The sequence below is a fragment of the Lithobates pipiens genome, unplaced genomic scaffold, assembly GCF_037356315.1.
Source record: "Lithobates pipiens isolate NorthernLeopardFrog02 unplaced genomic scaffold, aLitPip1_a1.2 Scaffold_19, whole genome shotgun sequence".
NCBI classification, from domain to species: Eukaryota; Metazoa; Chordata; class Amphibia; order Anura; family Ranidae; genus Lithobates; species Lithobates pipiens.
Genome location: NW_027507764.1, coordinates 565,133,464 through 565,160,920, shown reverse-complemented (window position 1 = coordinate 565,160,920; position 27,457 = coordinate 565,133,464). Strand labels below are relative to the sequence as shown.

The following is a 27,457-nucleotide window of genomic DNA, read 5'->3' as shown; positions in this document are numbered from 1 at the left end:
ATTTATATTTTGTCTTGGTGTGTAAGTTAGGGCAAGTTGGTAGGGGGCCCCAGTGCATTACTTTCCCCTGGGGCCTATGATGCTATTAAAGTGGTTGTAAACCCTTACAAACCACTTTGACCTACAGGTAAGCCTAGATTAAGGCTTACCTGTAGGTCCAAGCAATATCTCCTAAACCTATATGGTTTAGGAGATATTTGCCCGAAAACGGGCACCGCTGTCTACGGCGCATGCGCCGTAGACAACGGCGCGCAGGCGCACTGAGCGCGGCATTCTCAGCGACGGAGCTGCCGCGCGTGTCGGCTCCCGTGCGAATGCGCGGGAGTGACGGCATCGCGGCTTCGCCGAATGACAGCGGCGGAGCTGCGAGACCCCACCAACAAGATGGATGCGGCGGACTACAGGGGACAACGGCGACTTCGCTGGCTCCTATGTCAGGTAAGTGACACATAATGGGCTACTATGCGATGCATAGTAGTCCATTATGCTTTGCCTTTGCAGGGAATGAAAGAGGAAGTAAACTCATCAGGGTTTACTTCCTCTTTAAGATGGCCCTGCCTGTGCTGTGTGTGTGTGTGTGTGCACGTGTTGTGTACGCTCTGTGTTGTGTGTGTTATGTGTTTTCTCTGTGCTGTGTGTGCGCCCTGTCCTGTGTATGCTCCGTGTTGTGCATTTTGTGTGCTGTCAATTATACATGCTTCCTGTACTGTGTGTGCTCTATATGTGTTATAAGCAGGCTTACCTCCCCCTGCACCCCCCACTTCATATGGACACCATTGGGAGCAAAGGAAGTGACATTCTCTCAACCTTGAAAAATACTAAGTAATAGGATATATTATAGCCCTTGTATGTCCTAACCTTTTATAGCACTGTGGAGGGAATGTAAAGTATATACATCAATGTTAATATGACGTGCTACGTACTTGAGTATGCCGCAAGCTGTATAGCATACATGTCCTTCTTCAAGAAACTTTCAGACAGTGCGATCCCAGATTTGTATTCCTCGGTATACATCAGATCTCTTCCTGACAGTTGTATTCCATTAGCCAGTAAGAAGCTGAGCCCCAGGGGGAGGTGGGTGGCATTGGAAGCACCAATAATTTTCTGTGTCTCCTCCATGAACCGCTGGGACTTCATTCTGGCCAGTTCACACATTCTGGGGCCTGCAGAGATACAAAACTCCATCATTGACATGTAAGGCTGTAGAAGAGTTCATACATCAGCCCCCAGGAACTCTATACCACATTTCACTATATGTATCATAAATAAAGTATAACTAAGGAAAGGTGAACCCTCTAGTTTACCCTATACATAATAAGAAAAAACGTTTTGGCTTTAGCTTTACTTTAACTACAATATATAGCTTTTTATATATTTTTTTCTATATATGATATTTAGGACTAAAAGTAATTTTTTTTATAAAAATGCATTTATTGGGTTGTAACGTAGCAGCTGGCAGAAAATAAAAAACAATCCTCTACTTACATTTTGGGACCTTCTTTGATACAGTTTCCATTCCTAGAATTTTCTGTCCATCAAGATCAACACACCAACAGCTACGTTGCTCAATGTGGCCAAGAGGTGAAGAGAAATCACTGTATGAACCTGGATAGTCACTCAAACTACCTGTCAACAATCTCCAAAATACATATGGGTTGAACAGTAAATTATCTGATGACACTGTGGTTAGATTCCCAGATAGAACATCTTCTGGAAGGTCACTGAAACGAACGTACTGGGATAGCACGGGGAACACATTCTGGTGTCCCTGGTCATACAGTTTTTGTAGAAAGTTGGAAAATCTCTGCGATGTTGACTCTTTATATGTTAGCAGTAGGCTTAAAGTTTCAAGCAAAGAATTGTTTGCATTAAGTGTTTTCCATCTCTCATAGAACTCAAAGGCTTGTTCTGTGGGACCACTACACTGCACAGTGCTCCATTCACCATTAAGGGTACACTGGGGAATGTAAACTTTGGACAGCTCAGGAAGTTCCTCAGGACCAGAAAATAGGCTGTTAGCTGCTTGAAGAAAGGCATTGCCGGCAGCCAACTGACAATAACTCGGGCCTGAAAAAAGGACAAGAAAGACGGAAGTCATATACGTTATATTCACTGTAATCGTTCCCAAACATCCTACTTTTGAAATCAAATTCCTCTGTACATTTTCCTCTACATTTTAGCTTTAGAAATGAATGCATCACTAACCCCTCTGAACTCTAGCTTTTGCTTCCATGAGCTATGGAATGGAGAATGACAGGGCCTGCAGGCTCACTAGACTAGAAGAAAGCAGGAGTTCAGAGTTCATGTTAAAGATAAGTTCTGAGGTTGCCCAAGCTCATATGTGTTTACCAAGCCCTGACCAATCCCCAACTAGGATTGGCAGAAGTCAGGCCTCCTTGAAATACCTAGGGTCAGCCCAGCTGGGGAGGTGTTGTCGGGTGGAAGAACTGGAGATGGAGCACTAGGTTGTTGGGGCCTTTGAGGGTGCTCCCCAGTGTGGGGGGGTGATCTTGGGCCTGGAGTTTGGGTGCAGGACGGAGCCCTTATGGAAAGCAAAAAGGATCTGAACAGGAGGCACAGAGAGGAACCAAAAAGCACAACAAGAGCTAGTGTTGCCAGGCAAGTCTCCAGGGGGGAACCACGGGTTGCAACCAGGAGGGCTGGTGAGTGACAGTTGCGGTCGGAAGGACTGGGGAGGCATGCCTGAGAGGACTGGGAGTGTGCAGTCTGGGATGGGTGCAGAGCCAGCAGTAAGGACTGTGATGTTATAGGTAGTGGAGTCAGACAGCTGCAGCCAGGAGGGCTGGCAAGGCCTGAAGAGGACTGGCTGGAAGCAGTAGTCCACCATAGAGCAGCTAGCACTAAAGACTTTCCTATTATATTTTTGCTACATTAAAGGGGTCCACAGTCATTGCCTACAAATGGCAGTTGCTGAGGCCTGACTGAGTCAGAGTTGGGCCTAACCATTTGCTACATAGAAGTTCCAATTGATCATATATTGATCCAACTATTCATCTTTGGGCATCCCATAAACCCCTTACCCATCCAAGTTCAAAACCCCTCAATAAAAATACAAAAAAAGCACATGACTGTTCATTGTCTCAAGAGTGACTGAGAAGTGAGTGTTGGGCTAGGCAGAGCTGACAGGTAGACCACATCTTTCAGCAGCCCCTACAGGGGTTCTGCTACATATAGATCTGTATAGATATATATATTTATAGGTACACTATAAAAAACTGTTTTAATGGATCTTTTAGCAAAATTGCATTTTACCTAATGTAAACGTACATCATCCCTACATGCCAAATTATTTTTTTTAAAGTCAAACACAAATACTTCAAAAGATGTAAAGTACTCTCAACTATCCCTGACTTCTGGTGGTTAAACCTAGGTGCAAATTACATAAGTTTACCCTTCCTATAGCCTCCTGGGTAATCACGGTCACAATACCCAGAAGGCAGAGTCCTATCAACAGTCAATATAGTATAGGTATGTGCTCCTGCATTTAAAAAAAAACAAAGCTGGCCATAGATAGATCGAAATGTGGCTGGTTCATCAGGGACCAGCTGAATTTCAATCCATGAATGGCAGTCCCAGATCATTAGATTGACTTCTATTGAATGGGAATGTTGGAAAACTTCTGTTGATCAGCGGCTGCAGCCAGTTGGTTTGTGCAGATGGAGGAATCCATAGGGGTTTTTTTTTTTTCAGCCCAATAAAAAAAAAAAAATCATCTATGGCCATCTTTAGAAAGCACAAGATCTCCTATTGTAGGAGTGAGAACCAGTAGTGCGTCATTAGGAGGCCAGGTAGAAAAACTAGGAAGAAATAGCTGGCTCTTAATGATAATGTAAATCAAGATGGCCACACAGAAAAAAAAGTAGAGGCTGGAGAAGAAGAGGAGGGCAGGCAAACCAAAAACAGGAAAGTTACTGGTAAGTGAAGTGCAAGGCCCTCTTTAGGTATTCTTATCTGCATTGGTTATAGTATTCCTGTTTGCTGCCATGACCTAATCCATTTAGGTCACGATTGTCTAGTAGTAGTGTATTAAAATCAAGAAAACTTGCTGAATATTCATAAAAACAACGAATGTTCGAGGATTATCTGGCATCTAAACCCTGGTATAGATAACCCAGGTTATCTATAATGTTATCGACATGACAGGGGGGTTAAAACTCAATTTGAGCTTAAACTTTCTTTAATCTATCTAGGTTCACATCTTTAAAATGCCCTGGCAAGGTGCCATGTTCCTTCACTGTTTGCATTTGGTTACAATTTATTAACTGTACATTATCCTAAGACAAATTGAAACTTACATTGAATATTTTCTCCAGACAGTTTCTGAGTTCCTGGAATATTCCTGCCCTCTAAATTGACACAAAAGCAGTGTTTGCCAGTACATTGCACTGCTCTGTAGTTCCTGTTCTGATCGCAGGCTGGAATGAACAAATCAGATCCAGCAGGCTGACTTTTCCTTAGGAGTATTTGACTCTCTCTTTCCTTCTCACATTTTGATGGACATTTTGGTTTCTTGTCCGTTGTTCTCGATCCCGAAATTTCCAGTCCTTTATCATCTACACACCAACACTCAGATTTATCACACTGAATTTCTTCATATCTGCCCTCTTTTGTACAAGTTGGAACAAGAGCCTCCTTGCGATTTCTGCAGTCTTTAGAAGCCATAATTATATTCATGGCCTCAGAAATATCCTCAGCAATACTTGGTGGCATGGAAGTGATGTCTCGGAGTAAGGCTGCAAATTCTTTATGTTCCAAGATGGATGAGAAGAACCCAACTCGTTTCTGGTTTTCCTGTAAATTTACAGGGCGCCCAAAACTAGCCAGGATAGTTTGGTTAAGGTTGAAGATAGGTTTTGAAATGTTGGCATCGCGACTCAAATAAGAATCTTCTTCAGAAGAGAATAACTTAGCAAGCTCTTTAAAGTTCCCTCCACTGTACATTCCTGTTAGACCAATCTGCTGGAAAAAATCACTAAAACTGAACTTGTTTTTTTCACCAATTGCTCCTGTAAAGTTGAATGAACCCAAGTTCTTGAGATATTTGCCACCAAACAGATTCTGTTGAAATCTTATAGGGTTAGAGGTGAATTTCAGAGCAAGTCGGATCTGTTCCTTGGATTCGAAAATCCCCTTAATCATTTCAATAATGAAACTCTTGAGCGGACGTCCCACACTTGTTGCCAGTTCAAACAGTAGTCCTGAATCTGAGAAGGTTTCCACTATGTAGGAAGGGCAATAATTAAAGCCTATCTTGGTTCCCAACTCTTCCGCTTGTGTCATGAACAAACTTTGTTGAACAAAGTGATCTGTTGGTCCATAGAATAGAGTAGAAAGAGCTTGTCTTCTTTTTACAGGGCAGTCCTGGTAGATATCTGCAGATGTGAACAAAGACAAATACAAATTAAGGTACGCCTTGAATTTCTAAATCACTTAACAGGCCTGAAAAATTAGGGAATATTAAAGTGAAGTGTTGATGATAGATTTCAACAGTGATTTTTCTACTGTAGTACGGAAAAGCAGTTGAAGTGTCTAACCAGATTCTCTCCTCCATTTTTCCTGACACAGGTTCTCATAAACAACTCAGATTAGTCAACAAGAACAAGTGCAAACCATTTATTTCCTTGTAAATAAAGAACTTTAAAGGTTTTTCTATTCTGATGTTTCTATAAGGGTCAATGCCCTATTGATTCTCTAGAGCAGTGTTTCTTAACCTTTTTTTTTCAGTCAAAGCACTCTGCACAACCTTGAGGCACCCCATTCTAAAATGTTAAAATCTAAACTAATAATTTTACATAATGCAGAAACATATACGTTTGTAGGACACCCAGCGTTAGTGGCAATTTATTCTTCCAAAGCAAATACACTTTTGCACACCGGCACTGACTAGTATTACAATGTTTCTCTTCTCCCTCAGTTTCCCTCCCTCACTCAGCTAATGTGACCCCAGTGCTTATGCCCGATGTCCTCCTTATCAACCAATGACATCAATGGTTGTTGGGACACTGGCAGCTACAAAGTTGTAATGGTGCACAATGAAAACGTGTGGCTTTGTGTAACTAAAAGGCAGATTTCATTCACACGCTGGCTTGTATACAGTTTTTGGGCAATTTTTAGGCATTCTGCCAAAGCCCCCCTGAAGAAATCTGAAGGCACGCCAAGGTACCTGGGCACCCTGGTTGAAAAAGGTTGATCTAAAGACCAGTTACTCACTGTGGCAAACCATCCTATCACCACTCCTTCCTCCCTTTCCATCAACACTGTGCCTGCACTCCCCTTCTCCCCACCATGCCCCAACCACTGTGCCTTCATGCCAACCCCTTCCCCCATCTTCCTACCCCTGTACCACACCTGTAAACCAACCCTCACTGTCACTGCTGCACCTGACACCCATTCTCTGCCGCCCCCTCTCTCATTACCTCCATCACATGTCACCATTTCACCCGCCGCTGCACTAATGCCTGCCTCTGCGCTCGCTACCACTGCACCATGTGCAGTTCTATGCTTTTTGCCACTTCAGTGATTTGTCCTTTTGTATTCAGTCCCTTTCATGAATGGGCACACTTTGGCTGGTAAAACATACAGAGTACTAAGGATTTAACTGGTTTCAATTAACTTTCTTTGCAGTAAATAAACATGAGCAGTTGTAAGTTGTCTTTAACCAACAATGAAATAGTATAAGTACACATCCTATTATATTTGTATTCCTTATGTCATGGAAATTTCTATGGGCATTGTGTACAAATCCACACCACGTCAAAATGTGTACTTCCAGCGTCAAAATGCACACAAAGCACAAAACAATTCCTTCATGCTTAACCACTTGCTTACTGGGCACTTTAACCCCCCTCAGTCCCAGACCAATTTTCAGCTTTCAGCGCTGATGCACTTTGAATGACAATTGCGCGGGCATACAACACTGTACCCAAATGAAATTTTTATAATTTTTTTCCCACAAATAGAGCTTTCTTTTGGTGGTATTTAATTACAGCTCGGAGTTTTATTTTTTGCTAAACAAACAAAAAAAATGCAAAAAAAAATGAAAAATCATGTTTAATAGTTTGTTATAAAATTTTGCAAACAGGTCATTTTTCTCCTTCATTGAAGTGCGCTGATCAGGCGGCACTGATAGGCTGCACTGGTGGGCACTGATAGGCTGCATTGGTGGGCACTGATAGGCTGCACTGGCGGGCACTGATAGGCATAGTTAAGGCGGCACTAATAGGCACAGATAAGGTCGCACCGATAGGCACAGATAAGGCAGTACTGATGGGCACAGATAAGGTGGCACTGATGGGCAAAGATGGGCACGGATGGGTGGCACGGATGGGTGGCACTAAGGGGCACTGATAGGTACCACTGATAGATGGGACTGATGGGCACTGATAGGTGGCACTGATAGGTGGCACTGCTGGGCACTGATGGGCGGCACTGCTGGGCACTGATGGGCACTGGTAGATGACACTGATGGGCACGGATATGTGGCACTGGGGTGCAGCATCATTGTTGAGGCAGATTGTGGGCACTGTGGGTGGCACTGTGGGCACTGCTGGGTGGCACTGTGAGCACTGCTGGGTGGCACTGACGGGGGCACTTATGTTTTATTAAGGTGGCACTGGCAGGGGGCAGGTGGGCACTGGCAGGGCTGGCCGTGATCGGGACTGATGTCCCGATCACGGCCACCGGTGATCGGCTCTTTTTTTTTCTCCTCGCGCTGTCAGCGCGAGGAGGAATAATAGCCGATTACCGAATCTGTTGCATCACATGATCAGCTGTCATTGGCTGACAGCTGATCACGTGATAAGGGGTCGGGATCGACCCCTTGCTCAGATCAGTGATCAGGCGAGTCTCATAGACTCGCCGATCACAGAGCGCGCCGCGCGCGCCCCTCGGGGGGCGCGCAGGCCGTGCAAAGGAGGTCCGCGCTGTAGCCGTCATTCGGCTATAGCGCGGATCTCAAGTGGTTAAAAGCAAGTTTGTATCAAGCTCTTTGGTATAAGGAAATTGAAGTACTTCAGTAGCACCAGATATAATCAGAAAATATGCTGCTTCAAGCTGGAGTCTCGATGTCTGTCCTCGCGACCACAGGCACTTCATTTATTTATGGGCAACAAAAGGCATGACAAACAGGAAGTCATGGCCCCAACAGCCAATTGCTTCCTCCATGCAAAATGACATCACAGGAAATGACATCACAGGAAATTACAATAGTAAAGGGGAGGGCATCTACAGGAGTGGGGGGGTGGGGAAGTGTACATGTCTCACCCACTTGGGGCATGTACACTGCCCCCCGCCCAGTCATATGCATGCACATCCACCATCTTGGTCAGCATGGAGCCTATTCAATACTGCTCAGAGTAACCAGTATCTAGTAAGGAGAAAAATATATAAATATACAGAACACCGCATATTTATACAGAAGAGCGAGTGGGACTTTATATGAAGCATATGGCAGCAGAGAACTAATGGATGAATATAAAGAATTTTGTATTATTATTATTATTTTATTAAAGCAATGTATTATAGAATCACATATTTCAAATAACATTAATAAGAGATGATATACAAATAGTACTCAGACCATTAACACAGTTCACAATACATATAATAGTAATCGAGATAATATGCAAAAAGCAAGATAAAAAATGGTACATTCTTATGATGAGAAAAAAGTCCTTATGTTCACCTCAAACAGTATGATGGTATAGCAAGGGTACAAAAAATAATAGCTGCAAGACCAATGGCCTCTGGGCCTGTTGGGTAATATATCACAATGAGACTTAAGAAAATCTTGGTACAGTAAGTGGGCACATGGCATCCAACAGCTCTACGCATTTCGTGGCTTACCTGCCACTCATCAGGAGCAAGCACGTGTTATTCGAGAAATAAGAAAAATAAAATTAGTTATAGAAAGAGACAGGGTTATGGGTTAGGTACAGAACCTCCATAACCAGGGCTTTACTTACTATGGTTTGGTGTATGGTGGTGTAAAAGTGGGGCCCTACAGGTGATCCAGGCAATTGACTCCAACCTAGTATCTGGTAAGATCATTATACTTGTTCTTACAGGCTTGAGACGATCTGCGGGGACATTGCTACTGCTGTTGTCAATATACGGTACGAGTATGCCAACAAGGCAGATATCAATGTCCTCTTATAAAAGCATATATGTATCCAAAAAGGATAGCGTAGCCACACCAGAGATACAATATGTTTCTCTCGTTATGCGAACTTTGCTTCTCTGATGTGCACAGACATTTGAGGGCAAGAAGCCCAGCGCATTGCACTTGATACTTACAAACCGGCAAACGCCCACGTACACCAAGAACACGTCTCCAAGCCCATGAGAAGGTATTCATACTGACGGTTTTACCGCTGGTCTTGATTCAACCCAAGTGCGCACTGCTAGAGCGCTCCTCGGTTAAATCAGACACTGGGCGACAGATGAAAATCTATTAAAAATACATCCTAGAAGAAAATGTCCACATGAGTCCATATAATAACATTTCCACAACACTTACCACATTGTAGAGACTTTCCCACCAAGCGAGATCCATAGATCTCCTGTCCTGTGAGGTCCACACACCAACACTGTCCATTAGCCTGGCACTGGATGGGCACAAAGTCACCATTTTCATCACATGTTGGCACATATATATCCCCCATCTGGGATGCAGTAAACCTCTGGATCTCACATGCTGAAGGACCTGTGAAGAAGACCAATGGACCCAGTAAAAGTGATTAGCATCATTCCTACTTAAGTAATTATGAAGAAGTATGAAAACTTTGGAGAGTAAATTGCTGATAAAATCTTGTAAATGCTGTAAATAGCTGCTGTTACCCCTCATCTTCACCTTCCTACTTTGGTATCCTGAGTGCAGAAGGGCTGGTACATTCATTAGATTTTATTAATATTTTTATCCCCAAAGGGAAGGTTTACCTCAACTATCTTTCTATCTAAGGAAAGCAAAGGAAACCTTTTAAAGTTTCCTGTCATTGGTCTTGGTGTACAACTGATGTCACTATCCCTCCTCTCAATAATTTTTGGGCATGGCAATTGGCTGCTCAGACCTGAGCACTGTCTCATGGGAGAGGTCACAAGCCATCCCTTATCTAGATGCTGGAGGCAGACACAGAGCATCAATAGGTGGGTATATCTTCAATGGGGAGGAGGTTATCAGGAGACATTATCTTCTGCCCTGATTGGGCAAAATTATGGCGTCTCTTTAAAGGATAACCAAACCCACAAATCAAAATACAATCTATTGCAGCTCATAGTGCTTAGATTTGCAGGCTGCATTTGTTTTCTTTTTTTTTTTATTCCAAACTAAGAACATTTTCAGCAAATACCTGTTAATCTAGCCAGAAATGCCATGTTCTTGTCGCTTCTTGAGAGCTGCAATGAAGGATATCTTCCTTCCTATCTTCTGTAAACTACTATTTGCCCAGCTCCCATGTAATGTAGAAGAAGAGATACGGACATGTTTGGAGTGCATATCAGAAGTACCTGGGGCACTATTCCATCGACTGACTTCTACAATGGGACATACTTCCTGCAACTGACACCAAGAATGGGGCACTATTCCTCCCAGGGATACCAATGATGGGCACTATTCTTCCCAGTGACAACAATGATGGGGCACTATTTCTCCAAGTAACACCAATGATAGGGGACCATTCCTCCCACTGATACTAATTATGGGGCACTATTCCTCCCACTGACACCAACAATGAGACACTATTCCTCCCCCTAATACCAAAGATGGGGCATTATTTAATCCCATTGATGTCGGGACATTTTCCACTCCCACTAGCCACAGCCCACCCCCCCTCCCTAAATTCTGAAGGACAGCAAACTGGCCCTTTGTTTAGAAAGTTTGGAGACCCCTGATGTAGACAGTTCACACCTCCTCCTGTGTTTACATTTAGCGCATTTACTGATGATTGAGGAACACCTGGGCTTTGTGAATTACTGGCCATATCAGCATTACTTTACTTGTATTCGGTTCTAAAATCGACATTAGAATTGGCTGGCCAAAGTCATGTGGTTTGAATTTAGCAAAAATGGATGGCCAGTTTTCTAAATGTCCACTGTGTTTTGGTCCTTAATAATGGGAATACATGCTTTCTAATACTGTACATAAGGCACGTGCTATATAAAATCAATAGATCTATGACCACTGGTATTGAAGGCATTGTAAATTCACCCAAAAAAACAGTCTTTTCAGTTGTGGATTCTAGAATATTCAACCTCAGTACTTACATCTGAACTTGCCAGACGTAATGAGCTGTACTCCCAGAAATCGCCTCTGTAGGATCCGATAGATGGCAGTTTCGGTGAATGTTCGTGAACGGGTGAATGTAGAGAAGACCGTGTCATAGACTTCATCAAGCAGGAGCTCTACCCCTACAATATAGCAGAGAAGAATAGATAAGCACATATCATAGATGGGATTCATCTGCTGTGTTAACTATGTATGTACAATGATTAATTAGTTACACCTCAACTGATTCTGTGCATTTAATCAGCCTAAAGCTATCCTCTAGATCAGTGGTTCTCAACCTTGTTTTCACCAGGATCCGGTATATTCTTCCATAGCCTTTCATCCCCCAATAGTATACTCACGCAATAAAAGTATGGGAATACAAATCAGTATTGAAATGCTGGAATGCTCTGATTGGGGCTGGGTATCACTATGAAGAAATGGGGGTTCTGGAGGGGGTTAGGGGACTCTGTAGCTGACTTGCAGTGGGTGAGGTTTATAGAGGAAGCTGGGGGCAACTGTGGGGGATTGGGTCCCTCCAGGTGGCTGGAGCACTATGGGAGACTGTAGGGCCCAACTAGGGGCTTGGGGAAATATTTAAGAGGTTGGGGGCACAAAAGACTAAAGGCTCTGTAGCACATTGGGGGGGACAATGCAGGGTGCTGGGTGGCACCGTGGGAGGTTAGGGGCACTGTGGATGCTAAGGGCTCTCAGGGAATCTGGGGTAACTACATGAGGTTAAGGTGCACTGTGGGCCACTATAAGAGGTTGAGGGGCACTGCGGGTCACTATGGGAGGTTGGTGGGCACTGTGGGAGCTGAGGACTCCCCAAGTGTCTTGGGGCACTGTGTGAGTTTAACAGGCACTGCAGCCCACTGTGGAAGGTTGGGGCTCTATGGAAGTGGGGAGGCAGTATGGGAGGTTAAGGGATCTGCAGATGGCTTTAGGCCTGTAACAAGGGAGGCTGTGCCCCAGGAGCAGGCCCCGGCTTGAACCTCTGCTCTAAGGGACTGCTACATATCCAGTTGAAATGCATGTAAGTGAAATAATTGTAATTCTGTTGAGTTAGTCATCCAATCAAAGCTTTCCTGCCAAACAGCATAGCCAGGTCAGTGACCAAACATTTCTCTACTACAGTTAAGCAATACAGCTTGGTCACCGATTCACCCCCAGCCTACTGATAAGGTAACAAATCTATAAAACTAATAAAAATTGTCAGCAAAAGACTGATGGGGTCATCCCTTTGCCATTTTCTTCTGTAAACCAGCTAAAATTATTAGACTGAGAGCTCTGTGCGTCTTTGTGGAGCTTGTTTGCTTCACAGTTCTGCCTCTCTCTCTCAAGTAAATTACATGAAACTTTTAAAATGAGCCATAGAATATATACAGTATCTCACAAAAGTGAGTACACCCCTCACATTTTTCTAAATCTTATTCTATTTTTTGTATCTAACACTGAAAAAATGACACTTTGCTACAATGTAAAGTAGTGAGTGTACAGCTTGTATAACAGTGTAAATTTGCTGTCCCCTCAAAATAACTCAACACACAGCCATTAGTGTCTAACCTGCTGGCAACAAAAGTGAGTACACCCCTAAGTGAAAATGTCCAAATTGGGACCAAAGTGTCAATATTTTGTGTGGCCACCATTATTTTTTTTAGCACTGCCTTAACCCTCTTGGGCATGGAGGTCACCAGAGCTTCACAGGTTGCCACTGGAGTCCTCTTCTACTCCTCCATGATGACATCACGGAGCTGGTGGATGTTAGAGACCTTGCACTCCTCCACCTTCCATTTGAAGATGCCCCACAGATGCTCAGTAGGGTTCAGGTCTGGACACATGCTTGGCCTGTCCATCACCTTTACCCTCAGCTTCTTTAGCAAGGCAGTAGTCATCTTGGAGGTGTGTTTGGTGTCATTATCATGTTGGAATACTGCCCTGCGGCCCAGTCTCTGAAGGGAGGGGATCATGCTCTGCTTCAGTATGTCACAGTACATGTTGGCATTCATGGTTCCCTCAATGAACTGTAGCTCCCCAGTGCCAGCAGCACTAATGCAGCCCCAGACCATGACACCCCATGTCCTTATTCTGCTTGTCTTCAGCAAACTATTTGTGGACTTTCTGGTGCATCAGAAGAGGCTTCCTTCTGGGACAGCAGTCATGCAGACCAATTTGATGCAGTGTGTGGTGTATGGTCTGAGCACCGACAGGCTGACCCCCTTCAACGTCTGCAGCACTGTGTGTATATATATATATATATATATATATATATATATATATATATATATATATATATATATATAGGCTACGCTTAGTATATATATATATACATACATACACATATATATATATATATATATATATATATATATATATATATATGTGTATATATCGAATACACTAACACTAACTAACCTCCCTGCCTGCCTAATCTAGATCAATCTCTCTATCTCCGTCCACTATAACACACTGTGTAAGCATGTAAGCAGCCTTATATAGTGTGGGGCATGGACTTAGTCCCCCTGAGCCATGATTGGCCAAAGGCACCCTGCACTTGGCCAATTATGGCTCTCACTAAGGAGTGTGCTGTGATTGGCCAAAGCATGCAGGTCAGGTTTATGCATTGGCCAATCATCATACAGCAATGCACTATGGTCTTGCAGTGCATTATAGGGCGCTCGAATTTGCTGTGAACACCCCATAGCGCCCCAGTCGAACTTACGTTCAACTCAAAATCAAAGCTCATCCCTATTCAACAGTATGTAAACTGCAGGCTTCTTCAGTCAGCTTTTTTAATTCTTATATATGTTTATTGTTTAACTCCTTCAGCCCTGGAAGATTTTACCCCCTTCCTGACCAGAGCACGTTTTGCGTTTCGACACTGCATTGTTTTAACTGACAATATGCGCGGTCGTGTGACGTGGCTCCCAAACAAAATTTACGTCCTTTTTTTCCCACAAATAGAGCTTTCTTTTGGTGGTATTTCATCACCCCTGCGGTTTTTATTTTTTGCGCTATAAACAAAAAAAGAGCGTAAATTTTGAAAAAAAACACATTATTTTTTACATTTTGCTATAATAAATATCAAAAATATATAAAAAAAACTTTTTTTTTCCTCAGTTTAGGCCGATACGTATTCTTCTATATGTTTTTGGTAAAAAAAAAAAATCTCAATAAGCGTTTATTGATTGGTTTGCGCAAAAGTTATAGCGTTCACAAAATAGGGGATCGTTTTATGGCATTGTTATTAATAATTTTTTTTTACTAGTAATGGCGGCGATCTGCGATTTTTATTGTGACTGCGACATTATAGTGGACACATCGGACATTTTTGACAAATTTTTGGGACCATTGTCATTTATAAAGCAATCTGCTATACAAATGCACTGATTCCTGTGTAAATGACACTGGCAGCGAAGCGGTTAACCACTATGTGTCAGTGTATGGGTTAATTGTGTCCTAGGGGCGTGTTTAACTGTGGGTGGGCATGGCTACGTGTGACACGTCACTGATATCTGCTCCCGATCAAAGGGAGAAGAGATCAGTGACACTGTCACTAGGCAGAACGGGGAGATGCTTGTTTACATTAGCATCTCCCTGTTCTTCCTCCCTGTGAGGCGATCGCAGGTATCCCCCGACCCGACTCATGGAGGTCCCGGCCGGTGGCGCGCATGCGATGGCATGGCAGCAAATTTAAAGGGACGTACCTGTACGCCCATTTGCCCAGCCGTGCCATTCTGCCGATGTACATCGGCGTGCACCGATCGGGAACCGGCTAAATGTCTTTATTAAGCCTTGTACAGAACTCACACCCTAAAGGGCCTACTGCTTTGGTCCCAAGGTTTTTTCCCCAAGTAAACGCTCTAGTAGCCAGGAACACAGAGGCTGATTTACTAATACCGGAGAGTGCAAAATCCAGTGCAGCTCTGCATAGAAAACAATTGGCTTCCAGGTTTATTTTGGCAAACCGTAAAATAAACAAGCTGAAGTTAGAAGACGATTGGCTACAATGCACAGCAGCACCAGATTTTGCCCTCTCTGGTTTTAGTAAATCAACCCCACAGTCTCAGTCACTCTCCCGGCTCAATGATCAGTCTAGGGGTATTCGCTTTTTGATGCTTTGCTGAAAAAACTTAAACTTGCATGGGTGCAGGGTAACCGAGGAATACTCATTAAGTAACATTAAGTAGCAACTTGAGGGCACAACTCTTCCTCCTAAAGATCCTGAGGAAAATACTTGCGACAGTAAATAATGGGCTGAGCTACACAGGGACACAATGGACAATTTGCAGTTTTAAGCACAAGCCGACTCTGATGCAAGAGGGATATAGCAGCAGCACACAGTCCCTGGGATCTCACACACCGGTCTGTACTCACTAATGTCCTTGGATAGTTGGATGCCTCCTTCCAATATCTGCTAGAATTTCTTATGTCAGATCCCCAAAAGAAGTCCCTCAATCAGCTCCAGCAGGGTTCAGTAGAATAGGCCCCTCAGCTAGCACAGCTCGGACCTTGTTGAACAAAAATGAAGAAGCACAGCTTGGACTGCCCAGAGGGGCAGTAGCCCTTCAAGCTGGGATCTACTCCAGGTTTCTGGCTATTTATTCTCCCTCCCAGCCTCCATCTGGGCACCCTCCCCTAGGGATTGTCTGGGACCACATACATATTCATATTGTAGGTTTGACTCTTCCAAACCACTACTTTTCAGAACCATCCAGAAAACAGGGAGAAGCATCCAAACCCACAGCCTGTTAAAGTGTTTCTAAAGGCAGAAGTTTTTGTGTGCAGCAGCCCCCCTCTGCCCCCCTTATACTTACCTAAGCCCCATCTCGATCCAGCGATGTGCACGAGAGCCTCGGCCATTCCGGACACACCCTCTTGATTGGCTGAGACACAGCAGTGGCTCCATTGACTCCCACTGCTGTCAATCAAAGTCAGTTAGCGAATGAGGAGAGAGAAGGGGTGGGTCCGAACCGTGGCTTCGAACACACAGAGTAGTGGCTCGGTTTGCGTGCTCCGCCCCCATAGCAAGCTGCTTGCTGTGAGGGCACTCGACAGGAGGGAGGGGTCAGGAGCGCCGGCAAGGGACCCGAGAAGAGGAGGATCTGGACTGTTCTGTGAAAAACCATTACACAGAGCAGGTAAGTATAAGATGTTTGTTTTGAAACGAAAAAAAAAAACAAGACTTTAGTATCACTTTAGAGCAGACCAGAGTAATCACAGGCAGCTCCACTGACTGAGAGTGAAGAACTAAATTTACCTAACCTAGCACCTATCTAGGAGGGTGCTACATACTTATTGTGTTAAACTAAAAAACACTGCTGGTTTAAAGTGGTAATAAACCCAAAAGCAAACCTTTATTATGGGTCGAAACGTGTCAGTTCTGTCTTAATTGACATGTTTGCTATGTAATGCTATGTATATTTTATGTTTTAATATTTGCACCTCATGGGTATACCCCCATGCCGAGCTCATATTTTAACTTTCATGGTATATTGTACGCTAATAAATATACATTTTTATCAATCCAATACTCTTCTTTGAATTTCTTGACATTTACGTACTTTGCTGCTAAAAAAAAACCCTTTTGGGGGAACCTTCCCATATTAGCAAACTTTTATTATATTACAGCTTACCAATCCTTAGATGTGATAGCTGCATTAGTATTCTTTTTCGTGATTTCTTTACTTTTTCACCTGGTGACCCAGCCACTAAGTTTTTTTTTTTTTTTTTCAACTGAACAAGCTGTTCTGCAGATGTTGCTGTTAGAGGGATGAAACAAACCACTTACCACCGAGAGGAGTTCTTACAATGATCAGCTTTTATTTATGTAAAATTTTATCCCAAAAAAGAACAAAACAGTTTGTTGTAACTGTCTATAGTGTTAGCTGGAGTTTTGGCTTCAATGTACTAGTGTATTTAAATCTGCTAGTCTATCTTACGCTCCCCTTCCCCCAGAGTAACAATGCTGCTGCTGTCCAAAGGTGCCCCCTGTGCTCGTTCATCCAGAGTGGGGGGCACTCTAATACAGGAGGTGTGTTACTGGCCAGATCACCAGGTGAAAACAGAGGGGGAGGGGAAAGCCTAAAAAAGAAAACAAATGCAGCCCCCACATCTAATGATTGGTAAGTTGCAATATATGAAATTTTTGGTTTAGGGTTTAATACTGCTTTAATAAATGTGAAAAGTGCTCAGTGAGGTTAGCTGAGAATATACTTGGCGTCCCCCCCGAGGACAATATGAGGAATTCTAGAACCTGGCAGCACTCACCGGTTCCCGCCAGCTCGCGGCCAAGCAGATCGGCGCAGTAACAGTATCCCGAAATCTCTGGGAAAGATTCCCGAAGGGAACTGAATGACTTGAAGGAATCTGGAGACCTGCGAGGGAAAGAGGATAATGATCAGTTCCTTGGGCCAAGCTTGGATCTGGAAGAACAGATGTTTGGGACAATTTACACCCATGAATAAATCTCACATTTCCATCTCTGCCGCACGTTCTACCGCTTCTTGTAAGTTTATAAAAACATAATAAAAAAATCACTGACAAATAACTGCAAAATTTGAAAAATTCAACTATTTATTAAAAGTTGCTATAACACACTTGTATATCTTTTTCTTTACAAACCATAATGTAATGACGGCCCTGATCATAATGATAACAGAAATCACCCAAATGGCCCTGATCAAAAGTTTACATACCCTGGAATGTTTGGCCTTGGTACAGACACAGAAGGTGGCACACACGGGTAAAATGGCAATTAAAGGTTAATTTCTCCCATTTGTGGCTTTTTAAATCACAATTAGTGTCTGTGTATAAATAGTCAAAGAGTTTGTTAGCTCTCATATGGATGCACTAAGCAGGCTAGATGCTGAGCCATGAGGAGGTAGAAAAGAACAGTCAAAAGACCTGCGTAACAGGGAGCAGAGCTGTGGAAGGGACCCAACAGGCCCCACCCACTACAGGCTGCCTGCAGAGAACTACAGGAGGGGGGCGGAGACAAGACCGGTCACCCTGCACAAGGAGAGAGATCAGCAGAGAGCGGTCTTTATTACAGGAAGGAAAAGTCTCACACTGGATTACTGCACAGATCTAGAAGGAATACACAAAGCACGCTGAGATTCAAGAGATTCAAGGAAGAATACACATAATGGATGGATTCAGACATTATATGCTTAGCCCAGAGTTCAGCTTTAACATGGCCCAGGATCAAATATACTTTTCATGTTAACTGCTAAGTAATGAGTAGGTGTATCACATCCTGACAATGCATTGATGTGCTTTTCTCTCCAGAATGGTGGCGCCATCTTCTTTCTAGCATCATCCAGGGTCATTGTCATTGGTCATGGTCACCTGGACTTGAGATGCTGGCTCAGAAGCATGTAAATCCTGATGCCTGTGCAGTTTGCAAATGTCTGAGAACTCAGCCCCTGCTGTAGTATCTCACTCTGTGGCTTGTTACAAAGTTACAATGTTGCAGCCTGATCACTGGAGGAGAGGAGACTGAGGAAATGCTTCCTCCTGCCTGCAGCAGACTGGTAACATCATCTCAACCTCAACTTGCTTTTTGGGGATGTTCATGGGTAATACATGACATTTATTTTGGTTAACTTTGTAGTAGGAGACCTCCCCATAATGATCTAGTAATTTTTGAATTTTGGGTGTGCAGGATTCGGGGTTAGATTAATTAGAATGAATTAGATAATTATATCATCCGCAAAAAGTCCAATTTAATTTTCATGTTTTCCAATAACGATTCCAGTAGATTCAGGGTTATTTCTTTTGCCGCGTACACGCGAGCGGATTTTCCGTTAGAAAAAACTTGGATGATTTTTCCAACGGAATTCTGCTCAAGCTTGGCTTGCATACACACGATCACACAAAAGTTCTCGGAACCTTCGACCGTCAAGAACGCGGTGACGCACATCACTACGACGAGCCGAGAAAATGAAGTTCAATGCTTCCGAGGATGCGTCTAATTGTTTCCGAGCATGCGTAAGAATTTTGCGTGTCCGAATTTGTACAGACAATCGCATTTTCGGATAGGAACTTTTTCCGACCGAAAAATTGAGAACCTGCTCTCAATCTTGGAATTCCCACCAGCAAAAGTCCGATGGAGCATACACACAGTTGCATTTTCCGACCAAAAGCTCTCATCGGTCTTTTGCTGGCCGAATTTCCGATCGTGTGTAGGTGGCATTATACTTTCTGCTAATGGCTCTATTATTAATGAGAAGATTATAGAGGACAATGGACATCCCTGCCTGGTTCCATTTGTCAGTTTAAAGTTTTTGGATAATGTTCCTGAGGAGTATACTGCAGCTGAGGGTTGTGAATATAAGGACATAATGGTTGACTGGATAAATTCCTTGATACCAAATTTTTCTAGAGTTTGAGACATGAACTGCCAATGCACCCTATCAAACGCTTTTTCTGCGTCAAGTGCTAGGAAGATAACTGGAGTATGGCTGTTTTCTATATAGTTTAAAGAGGAAGTAAACCCTGATGGGTTTACTTCCTCTTTGATTCCCTGCAAAGGTAAAGCATAATGGACTACTATGCATCACAGAGTAGCCCATTATGTGTCACTTACCTGACACAGGAGCCAGCGAAGTCACAGCTGTCCCCTTGTGTACGGAGCCTCCATCTTCTTGGTGGGTCTCGCTGCTCCGGCGCTGTCATTCGACGGAGCCGCGATGACGTCACTCCCGTGCATGCGCATGGGAGCTGCCACTCGCGGCATATCGCCGTTAACAGCGGCACGCTCAGTGCGCCTGCGCGCCACTCTCTACATGTCTGCCTGTCTTTTGGCAAATATCTCCTAAACTGTGTAAACCATTAATCTGGGCTTACCTGTAGGTCAAAGTGGTTTGTAAGGGTTTACAACCACTTTAACACATTTACCATTCTTCTAGTGCCATCTGGGGCTTGGCTTCCTTTCACAAATCCCACTTGATCTGCCCCAATAGTTACATAGTTAGTAAGGTTGAATAAAGACACTAGTCCATCCAGTTCAACCTGAGTGAGTGTCTACCCCTATCCCTGTACATTGCACACTCACATTGGTCTCTACCCTCAAGGAGCCCACAATCCAAGGTCCCCATTCATATACTAGGGCCAATTTTGGACAGAAGCCAATTAACCTACCTGCATGTCTTAGGAGTGTGGGAGGAAACCGGAAGAAGGAAACCCATGCAGGCACAGGGAGAACATGCAAACTCCAGGCAGGTAGTGTCATGGTTGGGATATGAACCAGCGACCCTTTTTACTGCTAGGTGAGAGTGCTAACCACTACACCACTGTGCCGCCCAATAAGGTAATAGGTTATTTTAGTATCTTTGCAACACTGCCCATAATTTTACAATTCGCCCCCAACATGTACAAATCCACCCCTCACCGACATGAACACGCCTCGGCAGCGCGAGGCACAATCTGACAAAAAGATTTCTTCCGTCGGCTATTGCGTGCAGGCGCCGTCTTGCCGTCACAACAGCTGATCGTAAAATCAGCTGTTGTGCTGTTCCATACGGCGCATGCACAGTACATCCCGGGCACTTCTCCATAGCGGGCACTATCCGACAGGACACTGGGCGGGCTGCAGTAATCTCCTAGTTTGCAGGGTCCCCCGCGATTCTTTCTCTTCCTCATTCTCCCCGGGTGATCTCCAAAGTCCCCTGTGCCTGTCTGTGCTCTCAGGGAAGCTTTAGGTCGCGGTGGGTTGCTTTAATGGGAGCCTTTGTAGGAGATCTCTCTCAAGCTGCCTCCATCAGCCTCTGAAGCTGGCTCCGCCCCCCTCCCCTCCTGAAAAATCAAGCGTTTTAACTGCTTACTTGCAACATTTTTCTTTTCCTTAAAGAGGAGCTCCTGGATCCCCACAAAAAGTAAGTCAGCAGCTAAAAATCCTGTAGCTGTTGACATCTAGTATAAGGACACTTACCTGTCCAGGGATCCTGCGATGTCCTCGCCCAAGCCAATTCTTCAATTGGCTTTAGGTGCAGACACCAGCATCTGAAGTAAGGGGAAACAGGAAGTGAACATTTGTGGCTTTGCAGTTTCCTACTGCGCATGCGCGATCTGCTTTATGAATGGTCCAATAGTATTCAGGGACCTGTGATGTGTCCCAGAAGCCTGCGGGGTAAGGGGAGTCGAAGTTCCGGCTTAGTTTCCTGTGGCAATCTGAGCCGGAAGTGGGAACTGGTACCTGTCAAAACCAGGTACCCGCTCCCCTTTCCCCCCAAAAAAGTGACAAATGTGGCAGTTGAGGGTGCAAACAAGCAGAACTTACCCTTTTGGGCGGAGCTCCGCTTTAACCACTTCAGCACAGGTCCAGGCCAGTTTTCAGCTTTCAGCGCTGTCACAATATGAATGACAATTGCGCAGTCATGCAACATTGTACCCATATGGAATTTTGATCATTTATGTGAGACAGACAGAGCTTTCTTTTGGTGTTATTTAATCACCACTGGTGTTTTTTTTATTTTTTGCTAAACAAATGAAAAAAAATAAACAACCGTTTTTCTTTATTTCTGTTATAAAATTTAGCAAATAAGTAATTTTTCTTCTTCCTTGATGTGCGCTGATGAGGCTGCGTTGATGGACTCTGATTAGGAGGCACTGGTGAGGTGGCACTGATTGGCACTGATAGGGCTGCACTCAGGGGACACTGATTGTCTGTTTACATGTGACCAGCTGTGATTGGACACAGCTAATCACATGGTAAAGGGCTGCTGTGATTTGCCCTTTACCGCGATCTGTGATCATTGTGTCCAAAGGACACAGCGGCCACAAAGCACACCTGATGCGGGCCCCATGGAAATTTTTCCAGAACTGGAGAGCCATGCTGTAGCCGTCTTTCAGGTATAGCGCAGGTGGGAAGGTGATAAATTATATTTTAACCACTTCAGCCCCAATACAGTAAAGAACCCTCTAAGTAGTTTAAGGTTAAACCTCTTTTCTTCTAATTTTAATGAGTGGCCACGTGTCTTATTAACCACAGCCCCGGAAGATTTGGCTACTCAATGACAGGGCCATTTTTTGCGATACAGCACTGCGTCGTTTTAACTGACAATTGCATGGTCGTGCGACGCTGCACCCAAACAAAACTTCTCTTGGTGGTATTTTATCATCTCTGCAGTTTTTATTTTTTGCGCTATAAACAAAAGAAAAGCGACACATTTTGAAAAAAAATGCAATATTTTTTACTATAAACAATATCCCCAAAAAATATATAAAAAAACATTTTTTTTCCTCAGTTTAGGCCGATACATATTCTTCTACATATTTTTGGTTAAAAAAAAAAAATCGCAATAAGCGTTTATTGATTGGTTGCACAAAAGTTATAGCATCCACAAAATAGGGGATAGATTTATGGCATTATTTTTTTTTTACTAGATCTGCGATTTTTATCGGGATTGCAATATTGCGGTGGACAAATTGGACACTTTTGACACATTTTTGAGACCATTGACAATTATACAGCTATCAGTGCTATAAAAATGCATTGATTACTGTATAAATGTCACTGGCAGGGAATAAGTTAACACTACGGGGCTATCAAGGGGTTAACTGTGTTCCCTAGTGTGTGTTCTAACTGTAGGGGGGATGGGACTGACTAGGGGAGGAAAGAAATCAGTGTTCATACTTTGTATGAACACACAATCTCTCTCCTCTCCCCTGAGAGAACCGGGATTTGTGTGTTTACACACACGGATCCTGGTTCTCACTCTGTCACGGGCGATCGCGGGTACCCAGCGGTCATCGCGCCCACCGGGCACTCGCATTAGCTCTGGGCACACGTGCCTCCTACAGCATCTTAAAGGGCTGACGTAGAGTTACGGCGGCTCACCCGGGGAAGCCAACCTGCCGCAGTACAATTGTGGCGGCCGGTCGGGAACTGGTTAATGTACTTGCTAAGGAATTCTACAACTCCAGGAAGAGTTGGTTTCTTAGCACACACACCCTCCCTTTTTACACATTATAGCCCTCTCCTCTTCTGGGAGTGTATAATTACTCTCTATGCTGGCCCAGCTCCTCTGCCCCTCCCCTTTTACTCCCTTTGTAAGCTTTTATGCAGATACCAGGGGAGGGTGAAGGGAAATACTATAGTGTGTCACTTAAATGCCAGCTCTGAGTCTGTGTGGACTGTTGTCACATCCAAGATGAAGGCACCCTTGCTGAATTCTCAAGGCTATTGAATGTCTATATAAGAGAGGCTTTTACAGGGAAATAACATGTATAAAATAGAATAAATGTACATATAATCTGATGGGAAGATTTTTGTTGAAATGAATGGCCTGGTGACAGGGTCTCTTTTATGCGTTACAATAAAAACATTTTTTTTCTCTTAATTTTTTGGTCTTAAATTTAGATATTTATAGATTATAACTTCCTCTAAGAAGTTCTGAAGAACACAGAACTGCTAGACTGTGAATGACCACGAACCACTTCAAAAATGAAAGGCAGACCTGTCATGTAGGAACCAAAAATATTAAATGAGCAGCTAAAGCAATGCTACCTAGATACAAGTGATATACATTGACTGCCATAAGCGCCATCATTTAAATCTGAACTCCTGGCAGATATAAAAGACACAAATTAACGCAACTCTGTGTTTATCAATGCATTACATAATGAATACATGAATTTTTTATTAATGTAGTCATCAAATATATGGATTTTTACCCTTTCACTATTTACACATGTTAAAGTGCACACTTTAGTCCTGAAGATTAGTTAAAACCCCCAAAGATTATATATTTTCTGCAAGCAGAAACCCTAAGCCCTTGTACACACGGTCGGAGATTCCGTCGGAATGTTTCCTATCGGACCGTTTTGTCGGATATTCCGACTGTGTGTGGTCTGCATTGGACTGTTTCCATCGGAATATCCGTCGGACCAACTTTTCCAACTTGCCGGTAAAATTTTCCGACAAAATGCTCCTATTGGACATACTCCGATCATGTGTAGCCTACTCCGACGGACAAAGTGCCACGCATGTTCAGATCAAATTCCTAGACCAAAGCTATTGGCTACTAGCCTGAACGTAGTCCCATCGTAACGAAATAACGTCATCACGTTATGTACAATCGGATTTTCCGACAACTTAGTCCGACCGTGTGTATGCAACATCACTTCCGGACCTCTTCCGGAATTAATCTGTGGGAATTACTCCGACGGATTTGGTTGTCGGAATCTCCGACCGTGTGTACAAGGGCTAAGAGATAATGGGCAGTAGACGAAAATGTTTTGTGTCACATGATAGTAGCACAAAGGTTTATCACATAACATGAACACTTCTTTTCAGTAAAAAAAAAAAAGAAATATATATATATATATATACTACAGTTTATTTTAGTCCAAACACACGCAATATATTACCAAACTAGTAAAATATATAGAGGATGAGGTTGTGTCAAGTAAATAGATACCAAACATATCAAGACTATAAAATTGTGAATGCTTCTGAAAAAGCAACAAACTTCAGGTAAATACTCTTCCATAGTTGACACTTTAAAAGCCTTTACAGGCTCCCCCTGATGAAGTCACATGGGAGTGACGTAACGCGTAAGGCATCCCGGACCGTATATGATACCAAAGGCCTTTTACTTTTTTTAATGTAAGAGTTATTCCTTTAATAAAAACTGCATTTTATTAGCAATAATACACTACGGGAGGCTTCTTTGTTTCTGCCCTAACATATGGATAAGCACATGTTACATAGTTAGTCAGGTTGAAAAAAGACACAAGTCCATCCAGTTCAACCACAAAAAATAAAAAATAAAAATGTGAGTGAGTCTTAAAGGGACAGCACCACCATAGGATATCCAAATCAACTGAGGAGGACTGCAAATGGGCTAGCATAATTGGAGGATGATTTTTACATATAATCAAAAGCGTATTTGATTACTCATTAAAGTGAGAATACCGGGAGCACTGAGGTGTCACTATCAGGTGGAAGCACACCATTTGTCTTTATGTTGTCACACTGAAGGAAGAGAACTGGGCACTTTATTTATCATCTGATTAGGACTATTGTTCACTTTTGAACACATATGCACTTTAATTTAATTGTATTACTTTTATGCACTGTTGTGTGAATTGATCTGTTTGATGAAATGATTACTTATTTTTTATCTCAGGTTATTTGAGGTTATTGGTTTTAAGTATCAGTTTTATTTTATTTAATTTTTTTGGTTTGCGCAACACTTATTCATATTTACTGACATTTATTTTTCTCCAATATTATTAGTGCAAAGGTTTATCACATAACATGAACACTTCTTTTCAGTAAAAAAAAAAAAAAAAAAAAAATGCACTAGAGTTTATTTTTGTGCAAACACATGTAATATATTACCAAACTGGTAAAATATAAAAGATGAGGTTGTGTCAAGTAAACAGATACCAAACATGTCAAGACTTAAAATTGCGCACGCCCGTGAAAAAGCAACAAACTTCAGGTACACAAATTTGTCCATAGTTGACATTTTAAAAGACTTTACAGATTACCAGTTTAGAGTTAACCATGATTAATGGCCCTAGAATTATCAGCCTTTTGTAGCCCCAGTACAGAAGAGCTCAGACTGGAGGGGGGGGAGGGGGGAGAGCAGCACAAGAAGCCAATGAGTTATGTTGCAGTGCAAGAATATGCTGATAGGAGGAAAGAGCAGAGTGACAAAAAGATCAGCTCATCAGTCCGCTGCTTCTCCTTCCATTGTCCAGTCACACAAGACCTGTAAAGCCGCGTACACACGTTCGGATTTTCTGACGGGAAATGTGTGATTATAGGCTGTTGGCGGAAAATCCGGCCGTTTGAGCGCTCCATCGGACAACTGTTGTTGGATTTTCCACAGACAAATGGATAGCAGACTTTAAAATTTTCTTCAGACAAATGTCTGTTGTTGGATTTTCCGAGCGTATGTACACAAGTCCGTCGGACAAAAGTCCAAAGTACAAACACACATGCTCAGAGGCAAGGACGAGCCGGAAGCGGTCGGTCTTGTAAACTAGCGTTCGAAATGGAGAATTAACATTTGTGACGCGGCAAATTATGAAATCTGGAAATGCAGCGCACAATTCTCTTCTTATTTAATGGGATAATAATGAAGCTGCTTTGCTTGTGATACTGATGAAGTTATTGCAAACACATTTCAAAGGCTTTTTTTTCTAGTGATATGAAGAATAATATTATTATGCTTTTTTTTTATTTTTTATTTTTGGTGCAAGTTACCACAACACCATTATCCCGTAGTTTTTAAGATCAAAGATAAAACTATGTTGGTGTCCCTTGTCAATTTTACATTGTATTTTTTTTAAATGTAACTGCCTACTCCCAAACTGTCATTTGAAGTAAAACACATCGCCAAGTATTATTCTCCACAATATTTTTATTGTGCTTTAAAAAATGAACACAAATAAAATTAGACATGTTATCTGCCAATAGAACTTAACCAAAAAGTGCATTCTACACATCCAAAAATATAGAAAATACACCAAATCAAATCATTATTATTCAACCAAAAAATAAAATAAAAGCCTCATGCATGTGTCCTGCTTCTTAATATAGGGGGTCACCAATACCAAGAGTTGGTGAAAGCAGGGGTACGTCATCCGGAGATAATTCCGAAAATCATCCGGATTATTCTCCTGGAGCACCCGCAGCAAAGGCATATGACATAATTGGTCACGATTAACAAAGCAACCAATTTTTGGTGCAAGAAATCCTCCTCCTGTTCCTGGATGGGACTTGGGTCAAAGCAATAACTCCAAGATCAATAATAAATAACACGTTATCTCCTCTGAATTCTGCAACATGGCTGGTTAACGAACGGCCATTCAGAAACTAACTGAAAAGCGCAAAATGAAAAGCGAGAATAAACACTCACCAAACTTCTACTAACACGAAATTAGCAGAAGGAGCCCAAAGGGTGGCGCTAAAGAGCTGAAAGAAAATCCCACGTAGTACGTCACTACGTTCGACCTTGTGTGTCCGACAATTCCTTGCTGTTTATATGCAAGACAAAATCCAGGCACACTACCTTCTGACAAAAGTCTGAGGTTTTGTCTGCGGAAAATCTGATCGTGTGTACGAGGCCTTGACTGACAGGCTGTGCTGCGAGACTGAGGTGTATAAATTAGAGAACCGGATTATCAGAAATGTAAACCCCTTGTCCCTAGTTTAAT

The 27,457-nt window shown here is 42.9% G+C and overlaps 1 protein-coding gene across 1 annotated transcript in view; it reads right to left on the bottom strand.

Moving 5' to 3' along the window:
• The window catches only part of TG (thyroglobulin), a 483,762-nt gene that overhangs the window by 417,365 nt on the left and 38,940 nt on the right, over window positions 1-27,457 (bottom strand). Inside the window, exons 6-11 of the mRNA XM_077493367.1 lie at window positions 17,552-17,658; window positions 11,281-11,424; window positions 9,539-9,724; window positions 4,317-5,393; window positions 1,486-2,067; window positions 924-1,163 (exon numbers count right to left, since the gene is read on the bottom strand). Of these exons, the coding sequence (XP_077349493.1) occupies window positions 924-1,163; window positions 1,486-2,067; window positions 4,317-5,393; window positions 9,539-9,724; window positions 11,281-11,424; window positions 17,552-17,658 (2,336 nt within the window). The remainder of the gene's footprint in view (window positions 1-923; window positions 1,164-1,485; window positions 2,068-4,316; window positions 5,394-9,538; window positions 9,725-11,280; window positions 11,425-17,551; window positions 17,659-27,457) is intronic.